General features: G+C 45.2%; 2 protein-coding genes across 2 annotated transcripts in view; one reads left to right on the top strand and one right to left on the bottom strand.

Annotated features, from left to right (window-relative positions):
* TDRD9 (tudor domain containing 9) overlaps positions 1–24,266 on the bottom strand; it is a 109,867-nt gene extending 85,601 nt beyond the window's left edge. Inside the window, 3 exon segments of the mRNA XM_055304236.1 lie at positions 5,529–5,635; positions 10,001–10,014; positions 24,063–24,266. Coding sequence (XP_055160211.1) covers positions 5,529–5,635; positions 10,001–10,014; positions 24,063–24,266 — 325 coding nt within the window.
* RD3L (RD3 like) lies at positions 13,404–14,370 on the top strand. The gene is made up of 2 exons (XM_055304237.1): positions 13,404–13,702; positions 14,073–14,370. Exons 1-2 carry the CDS (start codon positions 13,404–13,406, stop codon positions 14,368–14,370), a joined length of 597 nt encoding a protein of 198 aa, XP_055160212.1.
* Positions 24,267–26,142: the final 1,876 nt, after the last annotated feature.

Below are 26,142 nucleotides of genomic sequence, written 5' to 3' on the forward strand. Positions count from 1 at the left end.
CCTCTGTCTCTGCCTCTCTTTCTCTCGTGAACAAACAAAAAAAATTTTTTTTACGATTTTATTTATTTATTCATGAGAGAGGCAGAGACACAGACAGAGGAGAAGCAGGCTCCATGCAGGGAGCCCGACGTGGGACTCGATCCTGGGACCCCAGGATCACACCCTAGGCCGAAGGCAGGCGCCAAACCGCCAAGCCACCCAGGGATCCCCCAAACAAAATATTTTTAAAAAATTAAAATATTTCACATGAACAGAAAAAAACTGAAAACATAAAAATTGCTAGTTTCTCTTCACTAAGTCACTCCACTATATTCCCATCAAGCATATACAAAAATCTAACAAAAAAATTCTGCAGTTATCCAAACAGTATGTACTGGATTTGAACTGCGAAATATAACATTTCTTTACTTAAAATTTAGACACTATACGTTACAGAAAATAAGTTTTATTACTGCATTACTGGTTTAACCATGAAATTAAATCTTTAAAATAAGTCACCATATATCACTTTTTTCAAGTACTGACTGGCATTCTGAATACAAAATTAAACAATTAAACATAACGGGTTTCCCTTTGCAGTTATTATATATTTCATACAAGCCATTCTCTTAAAATCAGAAGAAAAGCTAGGAGTAGGATGAAAACAACTAAAAATATCACCACGTGAAAAAGAAAGTAGCATTTAATCATAAGCTGAAGACATCATCCCAGGACAACTCAAAACTGTTGTAGGAAAGCAAAAGAAATGCTGCAGGAGTCCACAATCTGAGATCAGGCTCAACCAATTCAGAAATGCCATCAGATCTCAATTTTTTTAAAAGATTTTATTTATTCATGAGACACAGAGAGAGAAAGAGGCAGAGACACAGGCCGAGGGAGAAGCAGGCTCCTCATAGGGAGCCTAATGTGGGACCCGATCCCAGGACCCCAGGATCACGACCTGAGCAGAAGGCAGATGCTCAACCACTGAGCCACCCAGGCGTCCCTAGATCTCAATTTTTTAAAAACAACATACCTTTAACTATATAAAACAATTCTAATGCCATTTATAGAAACTCACTGAGTGTGCATTCTTGGATTTATATTTAGAAATAATTTTTTAAACTTAAATTCAATTAATTAACACATAGTATATTAGTTTCAAAGATAGAGTTCAGTGATTCATCAGTCTTATATAACATCCAGTGCTCATTATATCACTCACACTCTCCTTCATACCCATCACACCTAGTTACCCCACACCACTCCCATCCCCCTTCCAGTAACCCGTTTTTTTCCTAGAGTTATTAAGAGTCTCCTGTGATTTTTCTCCCTAATTTCATCGTTTTATTTTTTTCCTCTCTTCCCCTATGATCCTCTATTTTGTTTCTTAAGTTCCACATAAGAGTGAGTTCGTGATAATTGTCTTTCTCCAACTTATTTCACTTAACATAATGCCCTCTAGTTCCATCCACATCGTTACTAATGGCAAGATTTCAATTTTTTGGTGGCTAAGTAATATTCCATTGTATATATACACGTCTTTAATCTTTATCCATTCATCTATGGATGGACATCTGGGCTCTTTCCATAGTTTGGCTATTGTAGACACTGCTACTATGAACACCAGGGTGCATGTGCCCCTGGTGATCCTTCGGATCACTACATCTGTATCTTTGAAGTAAATACACATAGTGCAGTTGCTGGGTCATAGGGTAGCTCTATTTTCAACTTTTTGAGGAACTTCCATACTGTTTTCCAGAGAGGTTGCACCAGCTTGCATTTCCACCAACAGTGGAAGAGGATTCCCTAGAAATAATTTTTAAAACACTTTTATATAGATGAAGTAATTAATATCTGTATCACATCAAAATCAAAAGTACTTTGAAACTGAGTATTTTATAACTGGATATAATCCATGGTGCATGACTGGTTCTGGAGGTATGGGTGTGACCTCCTGGCTCTATCTAATACAGACCAACCCAGAGACAGAAACAGCTGTGTGTACACACACATGCACACGTATTAACCTCATCTCTCTTCCCCAATGCTCCAGAGGCACCTCAAAACCTGGAGCAGCACCTTCCTACCTCCCATGGCCCCTTCTCCTCCCTGGCCCCAGATCCAACCCATCACCATACCCTGTGCAGTCCATCCCATGCCCACCCATCCCTCCCCTCCCCCCCCCCACAGCCCGACTGCCATCAGCCATCACCACCAAGTCTCTTGCTGGGCAAGACCACCCCTCTTAACTCTCATCCGTTTGCTCTGACCCCCTCTCAAATAGGACAACAGTGGTCTTCCCAAAACACGGATTTAATCATATGACATCCTCCTCCTCCATTCACACTTATCCCAGGATTAACCTAGAACCTTTTTTTGTTTTTTAAAGACTTAAGAGAATAAGCAGGGGGAGGGACAGAAGGAGAGGGGGAGACGCAGACTCCCCACTGAGCAGGGGACACCACCCCTCTGCGAATGCGGGGCTCGATTCCAGGACCCTAAGATCATGACCTAAGCGAAAGACAGATGCTTCACCAACTGAGCCATCCAGGCACCCCTAACCTAGAACCTTTAATGGCTTCCCACTACTCTGAGTATCAACACCAAAATTCCTAGCTATGGCCCACAGCCTCTGTCACTGGCCATGCCTCTGTCTCATCCAGCCCCATCCAATACAGCCGAGGTAGTTCTCTACTACTCCTGCAATAAACTAAGTGGCTTAAAACAACACACACTCTCTTACAGTTGTGAAAGAAGTCCAAAACCCATCTCACTGGGCTAAAGCACAAGGTGCTACACGGATGTTTCCTGCATCTGAAACATGGCTCTGAAAAGAATCTGTTCCCATACCTTTTCAGCCTCTAAGAGCCTTGGCTTGTGGGCCCATTTCTCACATCACTCCAACCTATGGCTTCCAGTGTCACATCTCCGACTTAGATCCTCCTGCCTCCCTTGTTTGAGAACCCTGTAATGTCACTGGGGCCCTCAAGGCAATATCCCCATCCCCCCCCATCCCAGTTTCTATGTTCCTTTTATCCTTGAAGGTATTGGAGTCACATATTCAGGGGATCCAGATGTAAACTTCTTGGGGAGGGCTGCTATTACCCAGCCTACAACTAACCATGCCCAGGCCGCCCACCTCCACTCTAGATTCCCCAGCAACAATGTCTGCTTAAGGGATGGAGCACCAGGCGTCCTCATCACAGACCCTCTTTACATATTCTTTCTACCCAGATCTTCACACTGCCCAGGTAACTTCTATAATCCTCATATCAGAAACCCCTGTCTCGGGATCCCTGGGTGGCGCAGCGGTTTGGCGCCTGCCTTTGGCCCAGGGCGCGATCCTGGAGACCCGGAATCGAATCCCACGTCGGGCTCCCGGTGCATGGAGCCTGCTTCTCCCTCTGCCTGTGTCTCTGCCTCTCTCTCTCTCTCTGTGACTATCATAAATAAAAAAAATTAAAAAAAAAAGAAAAAAAAAAAAAGAAACCCGTCTCAGGCCCCCATAGAGCTGTCTTTCAGAGCATTTATTTCCAAAAGCATTTATTTGTGTAACTACATGATTAAATGATAATCTCTGTGATTGGAGGGATCAGTTCTTATTACTTATCATATTCCCAAAACCTCACACAGTCCCTGGGACACACCGTGACAAATACTGGTCACTAAATGAATCCTCTGAATATAGTCAAAGCTGTAATTTATGTGACTGCCTGCTGAAAAATTCCCGAAATATAAAGATGCCAGAGACAGAGAAAGCAAATAGCAGTTCCAAATATTAATCCAAATCAAAAGTTACTAGAGCAGACACTTCAAACTGCAGGCATTCATTGGTAACCCAGCTACTTTCAGACAATGGCAATCCCATATGGCATACTCCAGGACCGCCAGGTGGTATGCCCCAGGGTCAGTACATATGGGTGTAACCAGAAGGATCACATTACACAGTCATCTGAAAACTAATACAATTCCCCAAATGGCAAGATTAGATGATGGATATCTTTGCACAATAACACATATGACTATTTCACGCTTCTACAGAATATTTTACTCCACTACACATCCTCTGTCCACTGACATTTAAGAAACCTCCAAGTCTTCCCCTAGACAAGCAGTGAAGTAATCAACACTCTTACATATACAACTCTGTACTTTTCTTAATGTAGGTAAAAACTGGATCAAGGGGCACACACATTTTGAACTATCACTTCTGTTGATAGTGTACTGGACTTGTCAGACAAATATTCCTCCTGAGGGCAACTAAGCAGTAGAGAAAATATACAACAAAGGGCACTTAGTGAGGGAACACCATAATGAGGTTGCCTACATAAGGTTAAGAACACAGAGATGAAGGCAAAGAACTCAAGAAACTTTTGCTTCAAGGGGAAACATAAGCAATGAGAAATCAACTTGAATATAGTATAGTGACCCAAACAATGAGAAAACAAAACTAAAGGAGACAGTGGGGCACAGATAATGGCTCAGGATTTTTCCAGAACTGGTGAAAGATACAAATATTCTGTACTGCCAAGAAGCCCAAATAAATCCCAAGGAAACAGATTAATGTACTATTATGTATGGACTGTAATTTGCAATTTTTAAAAAGGCTAAAAAAGGAAAGGAAAACACTCCTCTAACTTCAACTTCTGCCCCAGAGTCTGAGAAGTACATAACGTAGAAAAACAGGAGACAGAACTTAATAAACTGATAGAAAGTTTATGAGAAGGCAACAAATCAAAAGTTGACTTCTGTCATACAAATAGAGCTTGATGCTAATAAGATAACTAGCTGAGAAAAAAAAAAACTGCATACTCACAGAAAATAAGCAGCTAATCCAAACACTGAACAGTTATACCCAAGGCACGTGGGGGGTCAGGGGAACAGGTATTAGGAAGAAATTTTTACTTTATACATTCATTATTTAAAAATTTAATGCATTTATTGTTTTAAAAAACTATAATCATTTTTAAATAAAAATTTTAGGTAATTCTAGAGGGGCACCTAGCTGGGTCAATTGGTGGAGCATGCAACTCTTGATCCTAGGGTTGTGAGTTCGAGCCCCACACTGAGTGTCAAATAAAATCACTAAATTTTTTTTTTTTAATTTTAAGTGGTTTGAATTAATAGTAAGGTAAAGGACTACTATTAGTCTTTCAAAAAAAAAGACTATTTAGAAACTGTATTTAAAAGAGAAAAGGGATCCCTGGGTGACTCAGAGGTTTAGCACCTGCCTTGGGCCCAGGGCATGATCCTCGAGTCCCGGGATCGAGTCTCACATTGGGCTTCTGCATGGGGCCTGCTTCTCCCTCTGCCTGTGTGTCTCTGTTTCCCTCATGAATAAATAAATAAAATCTTAAAAAAAATAAAAGGAAAAAAATGACTGAGTCCAACATACACTCACCCTCTCAAAAAAAAAAAAATCTTGAACTAGCAATACGAATTCTTTGTTGACCAAAATATTACATTTCTTAAAGACTTTAAAGAATGTTTTAATTTGTGAATAACTCATGCAGCATACTTTACAATATTTAAAGATACCCACTTACCTGGCCTGCTGGGTGACTGATCACTGCCATACATATCAAATTCTTGTGCTTCAAGCTGTCTGTATTTGTTAATATACTCCATTTCTGAGCTCTTCCGGCTAAGCGGCCTGCAAAGAATATTCAGTGTTAGTATACTGCTTCTGAAAACTCAAGAAACCCCATGTGCCAGAAGAATTATTGAATAGTTCCTTTTACATTAAGTCATGCAAATGGTCAATCAGCAAATGAAAATATGCTCCATTCCACATCTACTCACCACTTAGGTGCAAATTAAAATAGTGAGAAACCAATTTCCTGCTTCAGAGTGGCAGAAAGAAGGAATATTGTCAGATCACAGCGGAGAGTGGCAAATGAGAAGACCCTTTGGTATCCTAAAGGGCAATCTGCCCGTATCTGAGCCACACTTTTCCCTCAGTGTCTTCAGTAGAGCAGTATTTCAACAGATAGACAAGGAAGCACATGCACAGACATGCATGGAGGCATTCATTTATTCAGCAAAGATTTATCGAACACTCAGCACATGCAAGGCACTGCTGGAGACACTAGAGATACAGCAGGAAACAAAATGAAGTCCTTGACCTCATGAAACCATCACTCTAGTGGAGAAGACGTAACAGATACACATACTTAGTGATATGGAGGAAAAATGTAAAAGGCAAGGGTATAAAGGACTCTAGGGAGGAAGAGTACCTTTTCATAAAGTTTGTGATAGTTAAAACCTGAAAACAGGGTAGCCCTGGTGGCGCAGCGGTTTGGTGCCGCCTGCAGCCCGGGGTGTGATCCTGGAGACCCGGGATCGAGTCCCACATCAGGCTTCTTGCACGGAGCCTGCTTCTCCCTCTGCCTGCGTCTCTGCCTCTCTCTCACTCTCTCTGAATGAATAAATAAATAAATAAATCTTTAAAAAAAAAAAAAAAACATTTAAAAAAAAAAAAAAAAAAAAACCTGAAAACAAATGTCCAAGGGAGGGCTAGGCTAAACTACGGCACACTCCTACTTAGTTTGTATCTTTTTAAGGACTGCCATGGCTATATTCATACTAATAGGTAAAAATGTCCAAGATGTTAAAAAAAAAATAAAAGACAACTGCAGCATGATATGCAAAATATACTGTCAATTATAATGTTTGCATTATCAATATCTAATTTAATTGCTGTCAGAGAAAAAACCATACAGTATCAGTCCTTGAACTATGAGATTTACTTTAATAAAATGCTATTTGCATTAAATCATACTTTTGCCTGATATTCATAGCTGATAGCATTCTTTTGGTTACCATTTACCTGACACTCGTTAATACATTCAACAAATTAATAATTATGGGCTGTCTCCATGCCTGGTGCTGTCCTAAGTACCTGGGACAAAGCAGCTGCCAGGGGCACCTGGAGGGCTCAATCAACTAAGCATCTGACTCCTGATTTTGGCTGAGGTCATATCTCAGCATTCTGGGATCGAGTCCTGTGTGGGACTCCATGCTAGGCACAGAGCTTGCTTGAGGTTCTCTCTCCCCCTCTCCCTCTGCTTCTCCCTCCCCCTAAGAAGCTGGCCAACTATCCTCACTGACTTATTACTGTCTAGTTGGGAAAAGAAAGTAAAACACAGTATGTTAGAGATAAGTCCAGAGAGAGTAACACGGCCAGGAGGAGAGATGGGGGAAGGATGGCTGTGATGCTAATAGGATGATAGAGTGACATTAAAGCAAAGATCAGGGATGCCTGGGTGGCTCAGTGGTTGAGCGTCCAACTTCGGCTCAGGTTGTGATCCTGGGGTCCTGGGATCGAGTCCCACATCGGGCTCCCTTCATGGAGCCTGCTTCTCCTTCTGCCTGTGTCTCTGCCCCCCCCCCCCACGAATAAATAAAACAAAATCTTTTAAAAAAATAAAGCAAAAATCAGAAGGAAGCAAAAGAGGGGCCGTGCAGCCCTCTGAGGGGGAAGTCTGATGGAGAATATTGGAAAGCCCTGAGGCAAGTATGCCAGAAGAGTCAGGAGGCACAGGGAGCCTGGAAGAAGTGGGGGGCCTATAAGTACAGGGAAGTGGGGGTAGCTCCCTGGGAGGTGAGGAGGCAGGCTGCAGGCTGGCACAAATTATAAAGATTTTGGCTTTTGCACTGAGATGGGTTTTAAGCAGGGACACAGAAATAGCAAGATCGAACTATTTTAACAGGATGCCCCAGAGCAGCTGAAGCAGGGTGAGGTGACGGGGGCAGACACAGCAGAAGCAGGGAGACCACCTAACACAGCAGCACAACAACCAAGGCTACAATGACAAGGCTTGGACAAGAGTGGCAGCAGGTAAGGGGGAGCCACTGAAGAATGCTGGCATTCTAGAGCTGGGTATGAGAAAACAAGAGTCAAGAAAGATTCCCTGGTTCCCACTGCTGGGAAGACCAAACACACACACCGCACCTCACAAAATGAAGCTATAAAGCCAGGACAGAACATGTGGGCTGTTGTTGGGAGTCTCTGAAAGCACAGTAAGGGGAAGACAGGGGAGGAAGACCAGAATTCAGAGCACCAGCAGGCAAACCAGGGGCACCCTGCCACTGTTTACCTCTGCCATCCCCTCGTGGCAAATGCAGACACAGGCCCTGGTGCCAAGAGAGCACCCCAGAAGTGCCTTGGTGCCTCAGAGAGCAAGAAAGGATCTCTTCTCCTTTGTCTCATGTTCCAGGGGTCAGCAAGAGCCTCAAACTCTAAGGAGGGGAAATACTCTCTCCAAGAGGATAGGGTGGACCCTCACTGTCTTCTTTCCTCCTGGGTCTTCCCACTGCTCAGGCCCAGATGTGAATGCAGGCAATTGCACGGGCAGCAAACATGTAGTAGAGCAGAGAAATAAAACCCCAGGCTTCTGGCCAGAGTACCAAAAAGGGGAGCTGCCTCCGGGACAGGAAAGAAATCGAACCCCCCCACACACACACACACACCAAGGCCATCCATAAGCTACTGGACTCACTCCAAGGCTGTGCAAGCATGTGCTGACTCCAACAGCTCATCAGGAACTGAGAACTGAGGGCTCAGCCAGAGAATGGCCAACAAGTGGCAGCGGGCAGGACAGACCCAGATGGCACTGTGATGGCTCTGAAAACCCAAGACACCTCGAACCCCACAGGTAGGCTGGTGAGAACTTGCCGTCTAAACACAGCTGCTCAGGATCCCTGGGTGGCGCAGCGGTTTGGTGCCTGCCTTTGGCCCAGGGCGCGATCCTGGAGACCCAGGATCGAGTCCCACGTCGGGCTCCCGGTGCATGGAGCCTGCTTCTCCCTCTGCCTATGTCTCTGCCTCTCTCTCTCTCTATCATAAATAAATAAAAATTTTAAAAAAATAAATAAACATAGCTGCTCAACTGCATTCCCCAGAGGGCCCTGCAAGCCGTAGGGACCCATAATATAATACTCAAAATGCCCAGGATACACCCAACTACTCAGCATACAAAGAACGAGGACAATCTCCAGAACAGAACAATGACCACTTAGTTTGGATACTGGCTATCCACCCTGGGAACCAAAAAGTCTGACCCTACACCTCACATCAATCTCAAATCAACTCCAAACTGATTCAAAACCCAGACACTTCTGTTTTCAACCTGTAAAGTTAATAATGTTCTCTGACATTGAACAATTTGAACTAGAGGAGACCCATAAACGAGAGCACTAAAAAGGAAAAGTCAAAAAGGAGAAGACCAACAAAGCAAACTATCATTTAAGCTGATGAACAATGTCTCTAGAAAGGTTAGAGAGCAAAAGCTACGGTCACTCAGGAAAACACATTTGCAGCACATGGCATAGGAGTACGTTAATTTCTGTAAATTGAGAACATATGCACAACCCAATATAAACCTGATTTTTAACTTTAAAAAGTACATGCATCAGTGTATTTTAATTAAAATATTTTAAAGAAAGGACGCCTGAGTGGCTCAGCAGTTTAGAGTCTGCCTTTGGCTCAGGTCGTGATCCCAGAACCCTGGGATCAAGTCCCACATTGGACTCCCTCTGGGGAGCCCGCTTCTCCCTCAACCTGTGTCTCTGCCTTCTCTCTGGGTCACTCATGAATAAATAAAATATTTTAAAGAAAATACTAGAAAAAAAATTAACACAGTTTTAGTTTTTCTTCAAATATTAACTGCATCTTTTTTTTTTTTGAAGATTTATTTATTTGGGGGGCAAGGCAGAGGGAGAGAATCCCAAGCAGGTTCTTCTATGAACCTGGAGTCCGATGTGGGGCTCAATCTCATGACCTTGAGATCAAAACCTGAGCTGAAACCAAGAGTCGGACACCTGATCAACCACACCCCCTAGACACCCCTTACCTGCATCTTTAAGGGCCGAAAGAACGAACCAATAATCCAGAACTTTAAATCCAGTAGCAGAGGAATTAAAAACAGAAGGCTACCAGTCTCCTTACAGCAACAAGTCCTCCCTTCACTGCTGTCAAATGCTGCTGAACACCATATGAGAACGCCCTGATGGAAACCTATCAAAGTCTCCCTGGCTCCCCAGTATGCCCTCAGGTTCCCCAAATGTTGTCTTCCCAAACTTATTTTCTTATGTGCTTCCTTGCGCATCTTAAAAATTTACATACAAACACACACTATGAATGCTACGGTCCTATTTCACTCCAAGTCTTAGAAAACTGTATACCATTCAGCTAACAAGACGCAGCCCAGAAAATCAAGATAATGACCAAAAGAGAAACTCATTGGTTTCATAGTTTTAGTTTCATGTCTTCCACACAAAATATCCTAACGTTGCAATTCATTAGAAACAACTCATTTATTCAACTTACTAAAATGTTTACTAAAATCCAAGTTAGGGATGCCCGAGTGGCTCAGTTTACCTTCAGCTGCCTTCAGCCCAGGGCGTGATCCTGGAGACCTGGGATTGAGTCCCACGTCAGGCTCCCTGCATGGAATGGAGCCTGCTTCTCCCTCTGCCTATGTCTCTGCCTCTCACTCTGACTCTCATGAATAAATATTTTTTTAAAAATCCAAATTAACCTGATTATAGCCTAATAAACATGGAGGATTAACACAAAGGTACTTTCTTACCCTGATCTACAAATATTTACTTTCTCCATCTACATGGTAGTAAGAGCACAACTGGAATACTTAGGCTCTATGTCAAACAGTCTCAGGAGCTAGGACAGAATAAATACATTTGATAGCAACACCAGTAGCATACCCTGAGTGCTAGAAACACAAGTTTACACAAGTAACACACTAGAGGATGGTGTGCTGAATGTAAGCTGACTGGTAAGAAAAGCTCTGCGATGGCTGGACCAGAGCAGTGGTCACAATGACAAGACAGGTGCTAACTAAGTGTCCTGGGGGAGGGAGACTATTTTCGAGCAGCTTTGTGTACTAGCTCACGGATCTTCAAATCTCCAAAAGGACACTCCTTCCCCAAAAAGGCCTTCTTCCCTGCCGTCCCCATAGAAATGGGGGAGGCCTACAGTGGATTAAACCACCCCAGTAATCTGTGATCAGTATACTGGACAAGTCATGCGTTCCTACTGTCTTACCACTGGAAGGTCCTCTCCCCAAGGACAGACTAAGTCTGTCGTGTGCACCACTGCACCCCCAGTCCCCAGCCAGCATCAGGACACCACATAATCCACAAACATCTGCTGAGGTGACTGAAAGCCAGCAATTCCAATGGAGGGCAGAGCAGAATCTAAACAGAAGGGAGAAAGAGAACAAGAACAGAGACCAATCTTTCTACGAGTTCGAACAAATAGTACAGCCAAGGAAAATATGCTGATGTTTTCCCTCAGAAGAAAAACATTAGATGGTATTTAAACTGGGCCCTAGAAAAGAAAGTTATGATGTAGATAAATGAAAAAGAGAAAGAATAAATACCTCAAAAGACAGAGCCAGTGTGAGACAAGTGTCAGGGCCATCAGGCCTGCCTGAAACAAGACATACTCCAGGGGAGAGTGAAAGGGAAAGTGGTAGGAAGGGATAACGCAAGACTGTGGAGGGCCTTGGAAAGAAATATAGTTTAGGTTCCACACCCAATATATTGGATGTTGTTTTTATCTCAGAGGCAAAAAAATAAAAATTAAAATTAAAGCAATAACAAGGTGGTTATTGAAAGGGAGAAGTGTCAGGATTCATTGTAACTTTAGCAGAAAATCTGGTAGGACATTTCTGTCATGATGAACTTTCCATTCCTCTCCTTTTCATACTACACACAATGTAATGTGAAAACCCTCCCGTTGAAGACAATGAATGCTGACATGGGGCTTTTTCTCACACACAAGCAATAAGAGCTGCAGGCTGACCATACACATCACTCCTTATCATGCATGACATGCAGGGCTGATGTAAACCATGTCTATTCTTCATGGTTCATTTGCAGGAAAAAGCAACAGAAAAAAAATAAATGTTATAAAAGGAAAAGCCACTAGGTAGTCATCTAACACAGAACCAGAGAGTAAAAGACCTGTCTGCTCTTGAGCCAAAGACACACAACAGCTGAACAAAAAACAGCACGATAAAGAGCATTATGCATTGATACTCGCCCCAACAGTATGAGTCTCATCTTCAGTTCAAAAAAAAAACCTATAATTACCTTCTTTAATGAATTAGAAGATTTTGTTTTCAACTTTATATGTTCTATTTTTCCCAACCTTAATCCATTTTTGCTATGTTTTTAAGGAAATCATAAAGCATATTTTAGAGTTACCTACCTAAGCATTTACATCCTCTGGCAATACAACTTGCTTAAATATACAAATGTAACTACTATTTTAAAAGAGAATGAATACAGAAAACCTTTACTAAATACTTCATATGACAGATATCAGCATTCTCTGCCTATTTTCCTCAATCATAACAAATTTTCTCAGAATGGGTATTTTGCAAATCATCAAGACTCATCTGTTTTTCCAGCTTTCATTGGAGGGGACAGTGACCTGGCTTCTAGATGGCCTGAAAGTTAAGCTGAAGAATAAAAGCAGTGTGGTTATTTTTAGAGCTCTACAGGCATAAAAATACAGCACTAAACTGTGACCTACAGCTATGCACAGCAGAGCATCACACCATGCGACAGTTTTCACCGTAGCTGGGAGCACATCCGTGGTGCCTCACACAATCGTTCTCATTTCATCACCAAAGTCAGTCTGAGTGCATTTAGGACCAGAAGCCCATTGCTGCCGGCACATTTTTCAAATAGACTGAGCAACATTCAGAAGATAGACCATTATATAATTTGTGAAGATTAAATAGTAAGTTATTTTTGTCATTTTTTTCTAGCTTACTTACAAGGTGAATTAATGAGCATTCTCTCTAAATGAAGACATCACAACCTCATTCCTAACATAGAAACTTATTTCAAATACAGTTTCAGTGGGTAAATAATAAGGCGGCTTATTCCTTCCAACGGAGGATATATCCGGGAGAACCTATGCCCAAGTAAAATACAGCTTCATCACTAATTCAAGCAAACTCTTTGGCAACAACACATCGGATTCATCGACTTACCAGGTACGCTTTAAACCTTTTCTACACAAAACCTAAGTCAAAAGTATGTTTATAGATAGCACTCCCTATACGTTAATATTTTAAAGCCTCCTAAGAACTTTTAATAGCAAGTATTAATGTTATTTTTCACACAATGTTCAGTCTGGAGATCATCTCTGACTTTGTTTCGTTTCTGCTTAGCTACATAAACATTTTCAAACCTTGGTTTTTGGTACTGACCTACTTAGAAAATGAAAAGCTTTAATCCATGCTCTAATCTTATTCTGACCTGCATATCTAACCAGTGAAAAACTCATGCACTTTTCTAGCAAATTTATTGTAAAGAAACATATTTGCTCATCAGGACCACATTTTATGCAAATAAACAAGTGAGAATATTTCCATAGGCTAAAAATGCCACTTTTTGGCTGGATGAAATGGCCAAAATATGATTCCTACAATCCCACACACTATCCTGGCTCCGATGCAGTGACAAAGACTCTGCTTCGGGAATTAAAGTGGCATCTGAAGGAGCGAGAGAGATTAATACAAGAGATCGAAAATGAGCAAAAAGTGAAAAAAACAGGTGTGGATTACAACTGGCTGAGAAACTATCAGAATCCCCACACAACCATCCCAGCTACTGAACAACGACAACTTGAAGTCCTTTGCTCACAAATTCAGCCTTGTCAAACTGGAACTATTCTCAGCAGGTAAAAATACTATGTTCTCTTTTGTGATATTTTGCTACTGTCAAGTCTAAGTTACTCATAGATCTAGACTAGAAATTGTATTCTATCATGTAAATTCTTTAATCATGTGTATCAAACCCGGCAACCAAAATCCCCAAGGATAGGTTGGACTAAAATATCCATTGACATCTTACTGGCTAGGAAATATTTTTAAATCACAATCAGAATCTCTTTACTAAAGAAGCATAATTTTAAATAAATGTGCAGATTACTCAAAAAGGTGAGCAACTACTATACAGGATTACATTACTTAAGTTTGTATTTTTGGAGATAAACAGAGATGACAAAAGAAAATTTCTGAATTGAATATTCATTACTGGTTTCCCTGCAGATTTCGAGAAGTTTTAGCAGAAAATGATGTACTGCCATGGGAAATAGTCTACATCTTCAAGCAAGTTCTGAAAGATTTCCTAAATAGTACTGACAAAGGTAACCAACAAGAAGGCCCAGAAGAGTCAGGGAACACGGACTGTCCTATTCCTTCTGTGATTCCAGGTGCAAGCTCCAGGAGTTCAGACAAAGATGAAATACCCACCATTTCCAGTTATGTGGACAAAACCACAAAGAACAGGTTCCCAGCATTCTCACATAGAATATGGAACCTACCATATTATTATCCATCAAGTTAAGTTACTTATAAACCAGAGCAGTTTTTATAGCCATCTTTAGAAGCAGAATTCTTAATATTAATATGAAAATGTAATGTGATTTAACATTTCTCTGTTGCAAAGTCAGATGTTAAGTAGTTTTTAACTATGCATTATGTGTTTAAAGTGCTCCTTTTTTATCCACTCTAAAAATGCAATGTTTTATTCAACTGTACACTTTTAACTAAAATGATTGCTAACATTTTGAAAAAAAATGTTTGAAGTATTTTCTTATGCCTCAAACACATCTCACAAGAACAAGTATGGACTGGATAAATTCTGTGTGAAAATTAGACATTAACCTTAACTTTTATTCTGAAAGGAAGCTATGTATAGAATAAAATAAATGATTGATATGAATCTTACTTTTACAATAACACAGAACCCACTCCAAATCAGTCATTTTCAGTGGGGAAGGGGAAGATGGGCAGTGACAGAGGAAATAATGCCCAGTTGAAAGTCTAAGTGGTCCTTTCCTTCAACACTCAGATTTGTTACTAATAACGTTTTAATCTCGGTCTACATTATCATATAGATATCAGTGGGAAACAACAAAAAAAAGACATGGTTCATTGAAAATAGCAAATATTCTGGGGCACCTAGGCAGCTCAGCAGTTAAGTGTCTGCCTTCAGCTTATGGCATGATCCTGGAGTCCCAGGATCGAGTCCCACATGGGGCTCCCTGCATGGAGCCTGCTTCTCCCTCTGCCTGTGTCTCTGCCTCTCTCTCTCTGGGTCTCTCATGAATAAATAAATAAAATCTTTAAAATATATATATTCAAGACTAAAACTCAATACACACTCTAAAGAAACCTATCTGACTTTTTTCCTGGATTCTTGCACAATATCTACACCATTCTGAATGGGGCCCAATTAAGTCTTTAATCCTGTCATACGTGGTGTCAACCTGATCGGTGTTTCATAAGACAAAGTAAGTGGAAACACAGCTCTAAGTGGATCTAAAAGACCTCTCACTCCTGTTCCCTTTTGATTGTTTTCATGAGCTATCTATGGCTCTTCAATCACCATAAAAGTCTTAGAGTGGAAACTATGTGAGGTAGAGCTAAGTGTCTCCAGAAGTGCATGATTGCTTACTGTGCAGTGAATACAGAACAAGAATTTTAGTATTATTGCCCTAATGGTGAGAACAAAATTTGTTTTAAACAAAGTGGAGTCTGTCTATGAAATGCACACTAGAACTGGCCACCTCACCATGTGGATTAGGAGATATAGACCAGAAGGATGCCCCAAACACTATTCTCCCTACAAGGCACCTCCATCAGCCACCACATGAAATGACCAAGCCCACTACACTGTTGAGAGGCACCATTCTCTGTCGAGACAGGAAGAAGAGGATTTTAAGTTCCTCTTGTCCAAAGCTTCCTGCAACTGAAGAAGATGCAGATAGTTACATGGCCCACTAGTCCAGGAGAACAGGAACCCTATGCTGCTCTAAGTCACCCATGATGTAATCAATTCCAGAACTAGACTCTAAAGGGGAATGGAAGAAATAAACTGCATTTTGGTATGCAAAGTCTCCATCTCTCACTTTGTTTTGGCAATATCCGAATAACCATGTTTCCTGTGAGAGCACTGGAGTATGTAATTTAAACTACAGTTGTTCCTAGAAAATCTACAAATCAAATAGAAATTTTAACATAAATAATTTCCTGAATATTAACAGATCCCCATTCTGTATGTTGAACTGCCTATAATACCTACAGTTGGCAAGAAGATTAATGTAAAAAACATGGGGGTGGGGGGCTGCAAATGGAGAATAATACCAGGAAAGATTCAGGCATGTTTTATAAAGAGAAACTATTGATGTAGGAGCTAAAAGCTTTAGCTAGGAGGTCACCTGGGTGGCTCAGCGGTTGAGCATCTGCCTTCATTTTTTTAAATTTTATTTATGATAGTCACACACACACACACAGAGAGAGAGAGAGAGAGAGAGAGAGAGAGAGACTTAGGCAGAGGGAGAGGGAGAAGCAGGCTCCATGCACCGGGAGCCCGACATGGGACTCGAGCCCGGGTCTCCAGGATCGCGCCCTGGGCCAAAGGCAGGCGCTAAACCACTGCACCACCCAGGGATCCCGAGCATCTGCCTTCAGTTTAGGTTGTGATCCTGGGGTCCCGGGATCAAGTCCCACATCAGGCTCCCCGCAGGGAGTCTGCTTCTCCCTCTGCCTATGTGTCTGCCTCTGTGTGTCTCACGAATAAATAAAATCTTTTCAAAAAACAAAAATAAAAGCTTTAGCTGGGAAATAGTGAGGTAAGTACATTAATCCACATAGAAATACTCTGCATATCTGCACATAATAAGCTCTCACAAGCTATCGTTATTAACCAGCCCAATCCATTTAACGATGCTAAAGTCGTTCTTCCACATGCCAGGCACTGTGCAAAGCACCGTGTATATACCCTCACTCAATCCTTACCTTAAAAGTGGGTAGTATTATTCCCACTTGACAAATGAACACACAGCCTTGGACACATTCAATGGCTTGCCCAGTATCAGTGAACAAGAGGGCAGAGATTCAGGTCACTCTGTCAGGCCCCCCCGCATGCCTCCAGCCCTCGCTTGTCTTCTGAGCTCCAAATGCATACAGTCAATTGCCTACTTGACACCTCCTTTTGGATGCCCACAGGCAACCAGAGTCATAGAGGTTTGTTTTTTAAAAGAATAAGAATCAAGAAAGGAACAAAGAATCAAAACACACATACACAAACAAAAAGCATAGCTCCTTAAACACAGCACTTCAGCTCAGTAAATGACACCACCACCAAGCCAGCCAATTCTAGGAACCAGAAATATCAAAATCATTCTGGATGGTGGAGGAGCCAAAAAATACCCCATAAACAAAAGACTTTGGGCACATGCTAAGTGCTTTAGAGGAGGAAGAAAACGTTGAAAGAGGGATCCCCTGGGTGGCGCAGCGGTTTGGCGCCTGCCTTTGGCCCAGGGCGCGATCCTGGAGACCCGGGATCGAATCCCACGTCGGGCTCCCGGTGCATGGAGCCTGCTTCTCCCTCTGTCTGTGTCTCTGCCTGCCTCTCTCTCTCTCTCTCTCTCTGACTATCATAAAAATAAAAAAAAAAAGAAAACGTTGAAAGAGATTAGAGAGGCAGAGAGAGGAGGTGTGGGAGGACTCCTACAGCTGTGGCGGCCACAAGAGGCCTCTGTAAGAAGTAAACATCGGAACAGAATGCCCAGAATGATGGGGGCAGTCATGGGAAGAAACTGGACAGGGAAGAGGGGGACTGCTCCAGGAAGAGGAGTAAATGCAGAAGCCCCAAGGCAGAAATGAGCCCAGTGTTTTCAAAACACAGAAAAAAAGCCAGTGTGGCCAAAGCGCAGCAGATTAGGCAGATGCCAGACGGAAGGAGGTCTGGCAAGCCACAAGAGTCTATGCTTTATCCGCATGGCAATCTACTCACAGAAAGTTACACATCTACTCAAAGAACTTTAATAGGAGTAAATGTTTGCTCATTTGCTCATTCACCCGATGTTACCTGAGCATCTATCTCACATCAGGTATTCTAGGTGCTAGAATAAATTGTTGGGGGCAAGGATGGAAGAAGCTAGGAGAATAAAAATAGAAGGCTTTTGCAATAATCCAGGAATGAGATGATGGTGGTTTATTTAGTCCAGGGTGGTGAAAGTACAAACAGTGAAGTGTACTCTTATTCTAGAAACATTGCCTTGATATTTTCATTTGCATTGATATAGTTGCCTTGATAGTCTCATTTGCATTGATTACACTTACTTATACACACACACACACACACACACACACACACTCACTCACCTCTTGGGGAAATCAGGTATGGTCAAAGGAGTAAGGCTGATTTCATGATTCAGTCAAGGCAGGAAAGGACAAGGACACCACTCTCATTTCTAGCATATCATAAGCACCCAAGAATTGGGATCTACCAAGGTGCTTCATTCACACAAACAAGTATCTGGGTTCCTACTGTATGTCAGGCCCTGCACTAGGAGGTGGAGATTCAGTGACAATCCATTCCTTCACAAAGTTGTTACGTGGGTAAAACATAAGGCAATTCCTTTAAAAAAAAAAAAAAGATTTTTATTTATTTATTTATGATAGACGTGGGGGGGGGGAGCAGAGAGAGAAGCAGGCCCCATGCCGGGAGCCCGACGCGGGACTCAATCCCGGGACTCCAGGATCACGCCCTGGGCCAAAGGCAGGCGCGAAACCGCTGAGCCACCCAGGGATCCCCAACATAAGGCAATTCCATACAACTACTGAGACAGGCACAGAAGGAATACTAGGAAAACAGCTGTTTACTTAAAGGGTTAAAAGACTGGGCAGCCTGGGTGGCCCAGCAGTTTAGCACCACCTTCAGCCCAGGGCGTGACCCTGGAGACCCGAGATCGAGTCCATCAGGCTACCTGCAAAGAGCCTGCTTCTCTCTCTACCTGTGTCTCTGCTTCTCTCTCTCTCTGTCATGAATAAATAAAATCTTAAAAAAAAAAGAGGGTGACAAGATCACTCACTTGGTTTTCCTCAGAGCCTTCCAGCTGTTCCTTCTCACCATCCTTTGTTCATTCCAGCTTGTCAACCTCTCAATGTTAAAAGGGCTCCAAGCTTGGGTCCTTGGACCTCTTCTCTCTCAGCTTTCACCCCCTAGGATCCAGCACCCATAATGTGGGTGAGCTCATCGGTCTCAAAGCCTCTAACCCCCCAAACATCTGGCTCCAGCCAGGTTTCTTTCCTCAACTCCAGACTGCCTATGTTTACTGTTATCTACCAGTGTTGTCAGGTTAACGTGTTCAAATTAAACTCCTACTGCTTCACCATACACCAGTTCCTCTTGCAGCCTTGCCTTTCTCACTGGATGGTAACACGTTCCAGGGCCCCAGCCAGAAACCTTGGTGTCACCCCGAATTGCTTCCCCACTCAGGTTCTGTATCTGATCCAGCTACAAAGTCCTTGCCTCTGCCTTAGGAATGCACCCAAACTGCACTACCGATTACCACCTCCACTGCTACAGTCCTGGTCTAACCTATCACCCTCTCTCTTCCTGGATGATAGAATAATGAGCCTTCTGCAGAGAAACAAAACCAACAGGCCTTGTGTACAGATACACAGAGAGAAAAGGGAGAAGGAGATTTACTTTAAAGAATTAGACCCACAGCCTGGAAACCCAAAGAAAAGTTGCAGTCTGAGTCTGGAGGGACCGGCAGAACTCCTCCTTGCTTCAGGAGGTCAGTCTTCGCTCTAGCCAGGTCTTCAACTGATTTGGTAAGGCCCACCCACAATTTGGAAGGTAATGTGCTCTACTAAAAATCCCTCAACTTAATTTCATCCAAAAAGTATATTCACAGAAACCTCCAGAATCATGCTGAACCAAATACAGGCACGATGGCCCAGTCAAGCTGACACAGAATGGTGATGTCACAGATGATATCAATAGACTCTTCCCTGATCTCCCTGTTTCTGCCATAGGCCCCCTTCAGTCCATTCCACATGGCAGTGACTGTTACAGCCAGGGGTCACATCACAGCTCTGCTCAGGACACCAGAGAGCCCTCCAACGGTTCCCCAGCGCCTCAGATGAAGCAGCAGAGTCCTCTGTGATTTCAGAGACAGTTCTGGACCCAGCTCCATTCCCTCTCTGACCTCGCCTATCCTCTCTATGGCAGCCGCTCCAATCCAGTGGCACATAGATACAGAACACTTTAATTAATGGTAAAATTATCTAACAAATTAAATCTGTTAAAGAGACAAAAAGGTCTTAAAAAAAACATAGCCTTTGTGAGTGAAGAGAAAATAAGAATCCTTGGAGAATGACACATACATACATGAACATCGTGCGAAGCCCAGATACTGAAAAGCAACTCGGGAGTCAAACATCCATCCTACGTAATATAGTAACATGAGGAATGAGGGTAAGTTTCTCAACTTATCTGATCCTCGACTATAAAATGGAATTTCCCTGGTCTGTCAGAAGGACTGAGACCTGTCCCACCTGTGTCCCCTGACACAATGCTCAACATGGCAGGCACTCAATTCACATGACACATATCAAGAAGGAAAAACTGAATTAGGTAAAAGAAACTGGGTAAAAAGAAATCACCAGATGTGATTATTTGAAGTGTTTGTATAGGAAAGTTTTCCCTGGAACAAAGTACATCTTAAGGTGCTAAGGGGTCTCATATTTTCTATTTCTCACTTTTTTTAAAAAAGATTTTACTTATTCACGAGAGACACAGGCAAAGGGAGAGACAGGCTCCATGCAGGGAGCCTGATGTGGGACTCGATACCAGGTCTCCAGGACCATGCCCTGGGCTGAAAGGGGCACTAAACTGCTGAGCCACCCAGGCTGCCCTTCACTTTTTTTTTAATACTAGTGGTCACTACTCACATGACTCAAAGTTGATTTAACGACTCTTGTGGACTGAACTCCAGAAGCTCAATGCAAGTATCTGAGCATTGCTGTGTGCCAGCCAGTGTAGTTGAGACTGGCTTTCAGGTCAGTTCACCCTAAATCAATCCCAACCCTACCAGTGTATTATTTTCTGTTGCTACCCTAACAAATCACCAAACTCAGAAATTCAGCAGCTCAAAACAACACAAATTTATTATCTCACAGTTTCTCTAAATCAGAACTTCAGGCAGTACCAAACTAGATCCCCTGCTTAAGGTCCCATAAGGCTGGGATCCCTGGGTGGCGCAGCAGTTTAGCGCCTGCCTTTGGCCCAGGGCGCGATCCTGGAGACCCGGGATCGGATCCCACGTCGGGCTCCCGGTGCATGGAGCCTGCTTCTCCCTCTGCCTGTGTCTCTGCCTCTCTCTCTCTCTCTCTCTCTGTGACTATCATAAATAAATAAAAATTTTAAAAAAAAGTATTAAAAAAAAGGTCCCATAAGGCTAAAATTAAGATGCTGGCTGGGTAGCTCAGTCGGCTAAGCCTTTGACTCGATTTCAACTCTGATCATGACTGAGCCTCGGGTCAAGCTCCATACTGATCATGGAGCCTGCTTAAGATTCTCTACTTCTGGGATCCCTGGGTGGCGCAGCGGTTTGGCGCCTGTCTTTGGCCCAGGGCGCAATCCTGGAGACCCAGGATCGAATCCCACGTTGGGCTCCCGGTGCATGGAGCCTGCTTCTCCCTCTGCCTATGTCTCTGCCTCTCTCTCTCTCTCTGTGACTATCATAAAAAAAAAAATATTCTCTACTTCTGTCCCCCCATTATGCATCCCTCCCCCGAGATGGTCTCTCACTCACTCTCTCTCTCAAATAAATAAATAAAAAGTTGTTGGCAGGACTACATTCACTCCAAGAGGCTCCATTCTGGTTGCTGACCAAATTCAGCTCCTTTATGTTGTAGGATGGAGTTCCCCATTTCCCTAATAGCTGTCAGCTGAATCCCATCTTTGCTCCCAGTTGCCCACATTCTTCTCCTGCTTCCTTTTGGCCCAGTCTAGCAACAACTGGTCAAGTCCCTCTCATGTTTCAAATCCCTGGCTCCAGTCAGAAAAGGTCTCTGCTTTTAAGGCTCATGTTATTAGACAATCCAGGTAATCTCCCTATTTTAGGATCTATAACCTAAAAAAAAGGATTTTGCCGGTGTAATATAAGGTAGTCATGGGTTCCAGCAGTTTTCTTTGTTGAGGGGTGAATCATTCCACCTATCATGACTATTAATCACAGGAAGTTAGGCAAGCTACCTTACCACCCAAGTCTGTTTCCTTCAGATTTCTACAAAATCAAGAGAATGCCATCAATTTCAGTGGGTTATTTCAAGGACTCAGTAATATAGCTGTACTTGAGTGCCTACTACAAGGTAGAACCTCTGGTTACTAGGTATGTGGTAAGGTCCCAGGATGGGACTTCCCGAAGTACTACACATCAGGCTCAAAGCACTACACAGACAAGCAAGCCTCGGCATTATTTGCCTGTCTCTAGTCATCCATCTGTTTCTAGTTACCTACAAAAGTTGAAACGTTTACAGCAATTTTACAAAACCCTTTTGTATGCTAAATATGATAGTATTTTACTTTTAAGATTTTATTTATTCATGGGGGGGGCAGAGACACAGGCAGAGGGAGAAGCACGCTCCATGCAGGGAGCCCAAAGTGGGACTGGATCCCGACGTGGGACTGGATCCCGGGTCTCCAGGATCACATCCTGGGCTGAAGGCGACGCTAAACTGCTGAGCCACCCGGGCTGCCCTGTAGTATTTGAAATTCAGCTTGTATTTTGCCTGTTTTTCATTCCGTTACTCTGAAATTTCATTTTTCATTAATTTTTCAAAGTCTTAGTCCACGACGGACTAGAAATTTTAAAAACTGGTCCTGTACGGTTATAAGGACATTTAAATCTGCACTTTCGGTTCCTGAAAAGTTCCATAATTTACTTCCACTACCACAGTGAGTTCTTTAAAAGCAATTCTGCTCTGCCCCTTCCAAGCTGGGGAGGGGCATCAAAGAGAAGGGATACCCTAACAGGATCATTCACCAGAGTAATTCAAGGAAAAAATGTGCAAAAACAGGAACAAAACAAGCCACTCTAAAGCTGCACAAAGGTCTCATTGTCCCTTCCCTGCATCCAAAACACAAAACAAACAAAAAACCTACCAAAGATCCCCAAATTGCCCTTCACTCTACAAGGGCCTGAAGTTGGTCTGCAGGTGCTTGAAGCAAACCCAAGAAAGCCTGATGGGGCCAACACACAAGAGCAACTTTTTAAAAAGTAGGAAAAAGGGATCCCTGGGTGGCGCAGCGGTTTGGTGCCTGCCTTTGGCCCAGGGCGCGATCCTGGAGACCCGGGATCGAATCCCACATCGGGCTCCCGGTGCATGGAGCCTGCTTCTCCCTCTGCCTATGTCTCTGCTTCTCTCCCTCTCTCTGTGACTATCATAAATAAATAAAAATTAAAAAAAAAAATAAAAAAAAAAGTAGGAAAAACAAGGGATCCCTGGGTGGCTCAACGGTTTAGCACCACCTTCAGCCCAGGGTGTGATTCTGGAGTCCCGGGATCGAGTCCCACGTGGGGCTCCCTGCATGGAGCTTGTTTCTCCCTCCTCCTGTGTCTCTGCCTCTCTCTAGGTCTACCGTAAATAAAATCTTAAAAAAAAAAAAAAAGAAAGACAAAAACTACCCTTTCAGCTGTAAGAGGTGCTGAAGGAGGCGGGAGAGGAGTCCAAGCAGTGAGGCAGGTGCTCCGAGATGGGCGGGCTTCCACCCTGGCCCCTTGAGGGAGGGAGCAGGTGTCTCTCCACACCAGATCCGGGCCTTCTAAAGACACGCGACCTCCTCTTGCCTTTTTATTTCCACCGGAATCATATGAACAGACGAGCCAACAGCAGTTATTTAAGTCAAAAAAAAAATGATAATAATTATGGGGGGAAAAGGGAGCATTAATAAAACAACAACAAAAAAAAAGATCCGGCACCCCCGCTGCTTGGAATTCACCAAAACGGGCAGAAAACTTCCGACCCACAAACACCTGCGTATGGAAACGTTTGCCACAGCCTGACTCCTACTCGCCAAAACCTGGAAGCCAGCCCGTGGCCGTCTACTAATGGACGCTGAGAAAGGGCCCCGAACCCTGGACTGGCTCTGGACTGGCCGGCCTGCGGGGGGGGGGGGGGGGACCGGCTCACGCCGCCTGGGGGAAGGCGCCCGCCTCGCGCACCCCCGCCCACGGCCTACCTCCTGGGCGCCGCCGCCGCCCCTGGCTGGGCCTGGGCCGCGGGGCCGAACCTGGGAGCCGAGTCCCGGCGCTGCGCCTCGTCCCTGGCCGCCTCGGCCGGGAAGGCGGGCGGCGAGCCCAGCAACTCCACATCCGTCACGGTCTTGCCGATGGTGAACCAGTCGTTGATCTGGTCGAGGGTCAGCTTGCGCAGCATGTCGCCGGCCTGGGTCGAGGCCGCCTCAACTGCCCCGCGGAGCGGCGGGAACAGACGACGCCAGGAACGCGACCTGGCGACAGCGGGAACGCGGCCCCGCCCCGCCCCGCCCAGGTCCTCCAATCAGAACGCGCCAGCGCCCCGCCCACGTGACCCGAACCTCGTGCGGCAGGCCCCGCCACGCCCAGGTCCTCCAATCAGAACGTGCCAGTGCCCCGCCCACGTGACCCGAACCTCTTGCCGCAGGCCCCAACCCCGCCTAGGCCCTCCAATGAGAATGTGCCAGGGCCCCGCCCACGTGACCCGAACCTCGTGCCGCAGGCCCCGCCACGCCCAGGTCCTCCAATCAGAACGCGCCAGCGCCCCGCCCACGTGACCCGAACCTCGTGCCGCAGGCCCCAACCCCGCCTAGGCCCTCCAATGAGAATGTGCCAGGGCCCCGCCCACGTGACCCGAACCTCGTGCCGCAGGCCCCAACCCCGCCTAGGCCCTCCAATGAGAATGGGCCAGCGCCCCGCCCACGTGACCCGAACCTCGTGCCGCAGGCCCCGCCACGCCCAGGTCCTCCAATCAGAACCCGCCCACGTGACCCGAACCTCTTGCCGCAGGCCCCAACCCCGCCTAGGCCCTCCAATGAGAACGCGCCAGGGCCCCGCCCACGTGACCCGAACCTCGTGCCGCAGGCCCCGCCACGCCCAGGTCCTCCAATCAGAACGCGCCAGCGCCCCGCCCACGTGACCCGAACCTCGTGCCGCAGGCCCCGCCCCGCCGCGAATCTGGCCTGCGGGGATCTCCGGCCCCTGGTCCGCCCGCGCCAGCACCGCTGTCCTGGAGGCAGCCCCTCGGCGCCCCGGGCCTGGACCGGGCCGTCAGCCACCAGCGAGGCCACAACCTGGTGTGCGCCTGCTCCCTCGAGGACCCGTCCGCGGCGGGTGCTCCGGCCCACGCGGGACAGACGTGGGCTGAGCACCGGTTGCGCCGCCCCGGGCAGAGCTCCTGGGGTACCGGGCTGGGTCTGAGGGGCAGCTGCTCTCGCACACTCCGTGGGAGACGACCCCGAGGTGGACCCTGCAGGACAGCCGGGACCGGGCGGGTGACGGTCCTCTGGCGGGAAGGAGCTCCGTGGGGCCGCGACGAACGGGGTGGGGTGGCCCTCGTGGCAGCTGCGGCGCCCGCCCGCAGCTAGCGGGGAGAGGCGGCGAGAGGGCCCTGCGAGCTGGCCGCCAGCAAAGCGGTGGTGGGGACCCCGGGGGGCGGCTGCAACGGCCCAGGCTGAGCTCCGGAGCAGTGACTACGGACTGGAAAACGCTCCAAGAGTGCGTGCGTTCCAGGGCACAAGAGCGTACAGAAGAGTACAAGCGAGAGGCCGGCTTGAGAACGGTGCAGACGAAGTCCGACCAGGCCGGGGTCACGCTCTCCGCGTTTCTCCAAAAACAGGGAGCCCGGGTCCCCACGTCCGGACACCGGCCACACCCCCAGCTCCTGCTGTGAGCTCTGGGCCTCCTGTTCTGACTTTCCAAAGCCAGCAGCCTGCAGAAGTGCTCACACGCGCGCGCACACACACACACACACACCTTTTGGCGATCGGAAAGAAACTTGTTTTTCGATAAGTAAAAATGTGATCGTAGCCCTTGAGACCCTTGATGTGTCCTTCAACATTGATTTTAAAAATACTGAGGGATCCCTGGGTGGCGCAGCGGTTTGGCGCCTGCCTTTGGCCCAGGGCGCGGATCCTGGAGACCCGGGATCGAATCCCACGTCGGGCTCCCGGTGCATGGAGCCTGCTTCTCCCTCTGCCTATGTCTCTGCCCCTCTCTCTCTCTCTCTCTCTCTCTCTGTATGACTATCATAAATTAAAAAAAAAATTAAAGAAAAT

This window comes from Nyctereutes procyonoides, unplaced genomic scaffold (assembly GCF_905146905.1).
Source record: "Nyctereutes procyonoides isolate TBG_1078 unplaced genomic scaffold, NYPRO_anot_genome, whole genome shotgun sequence".
Taxonomy (NCBI): Eukaryota; Metazoa; Chordata; class Mammalia; order Carnivora; family Canidae; genus Nyctereutes; species Nyctereutes procyonoides.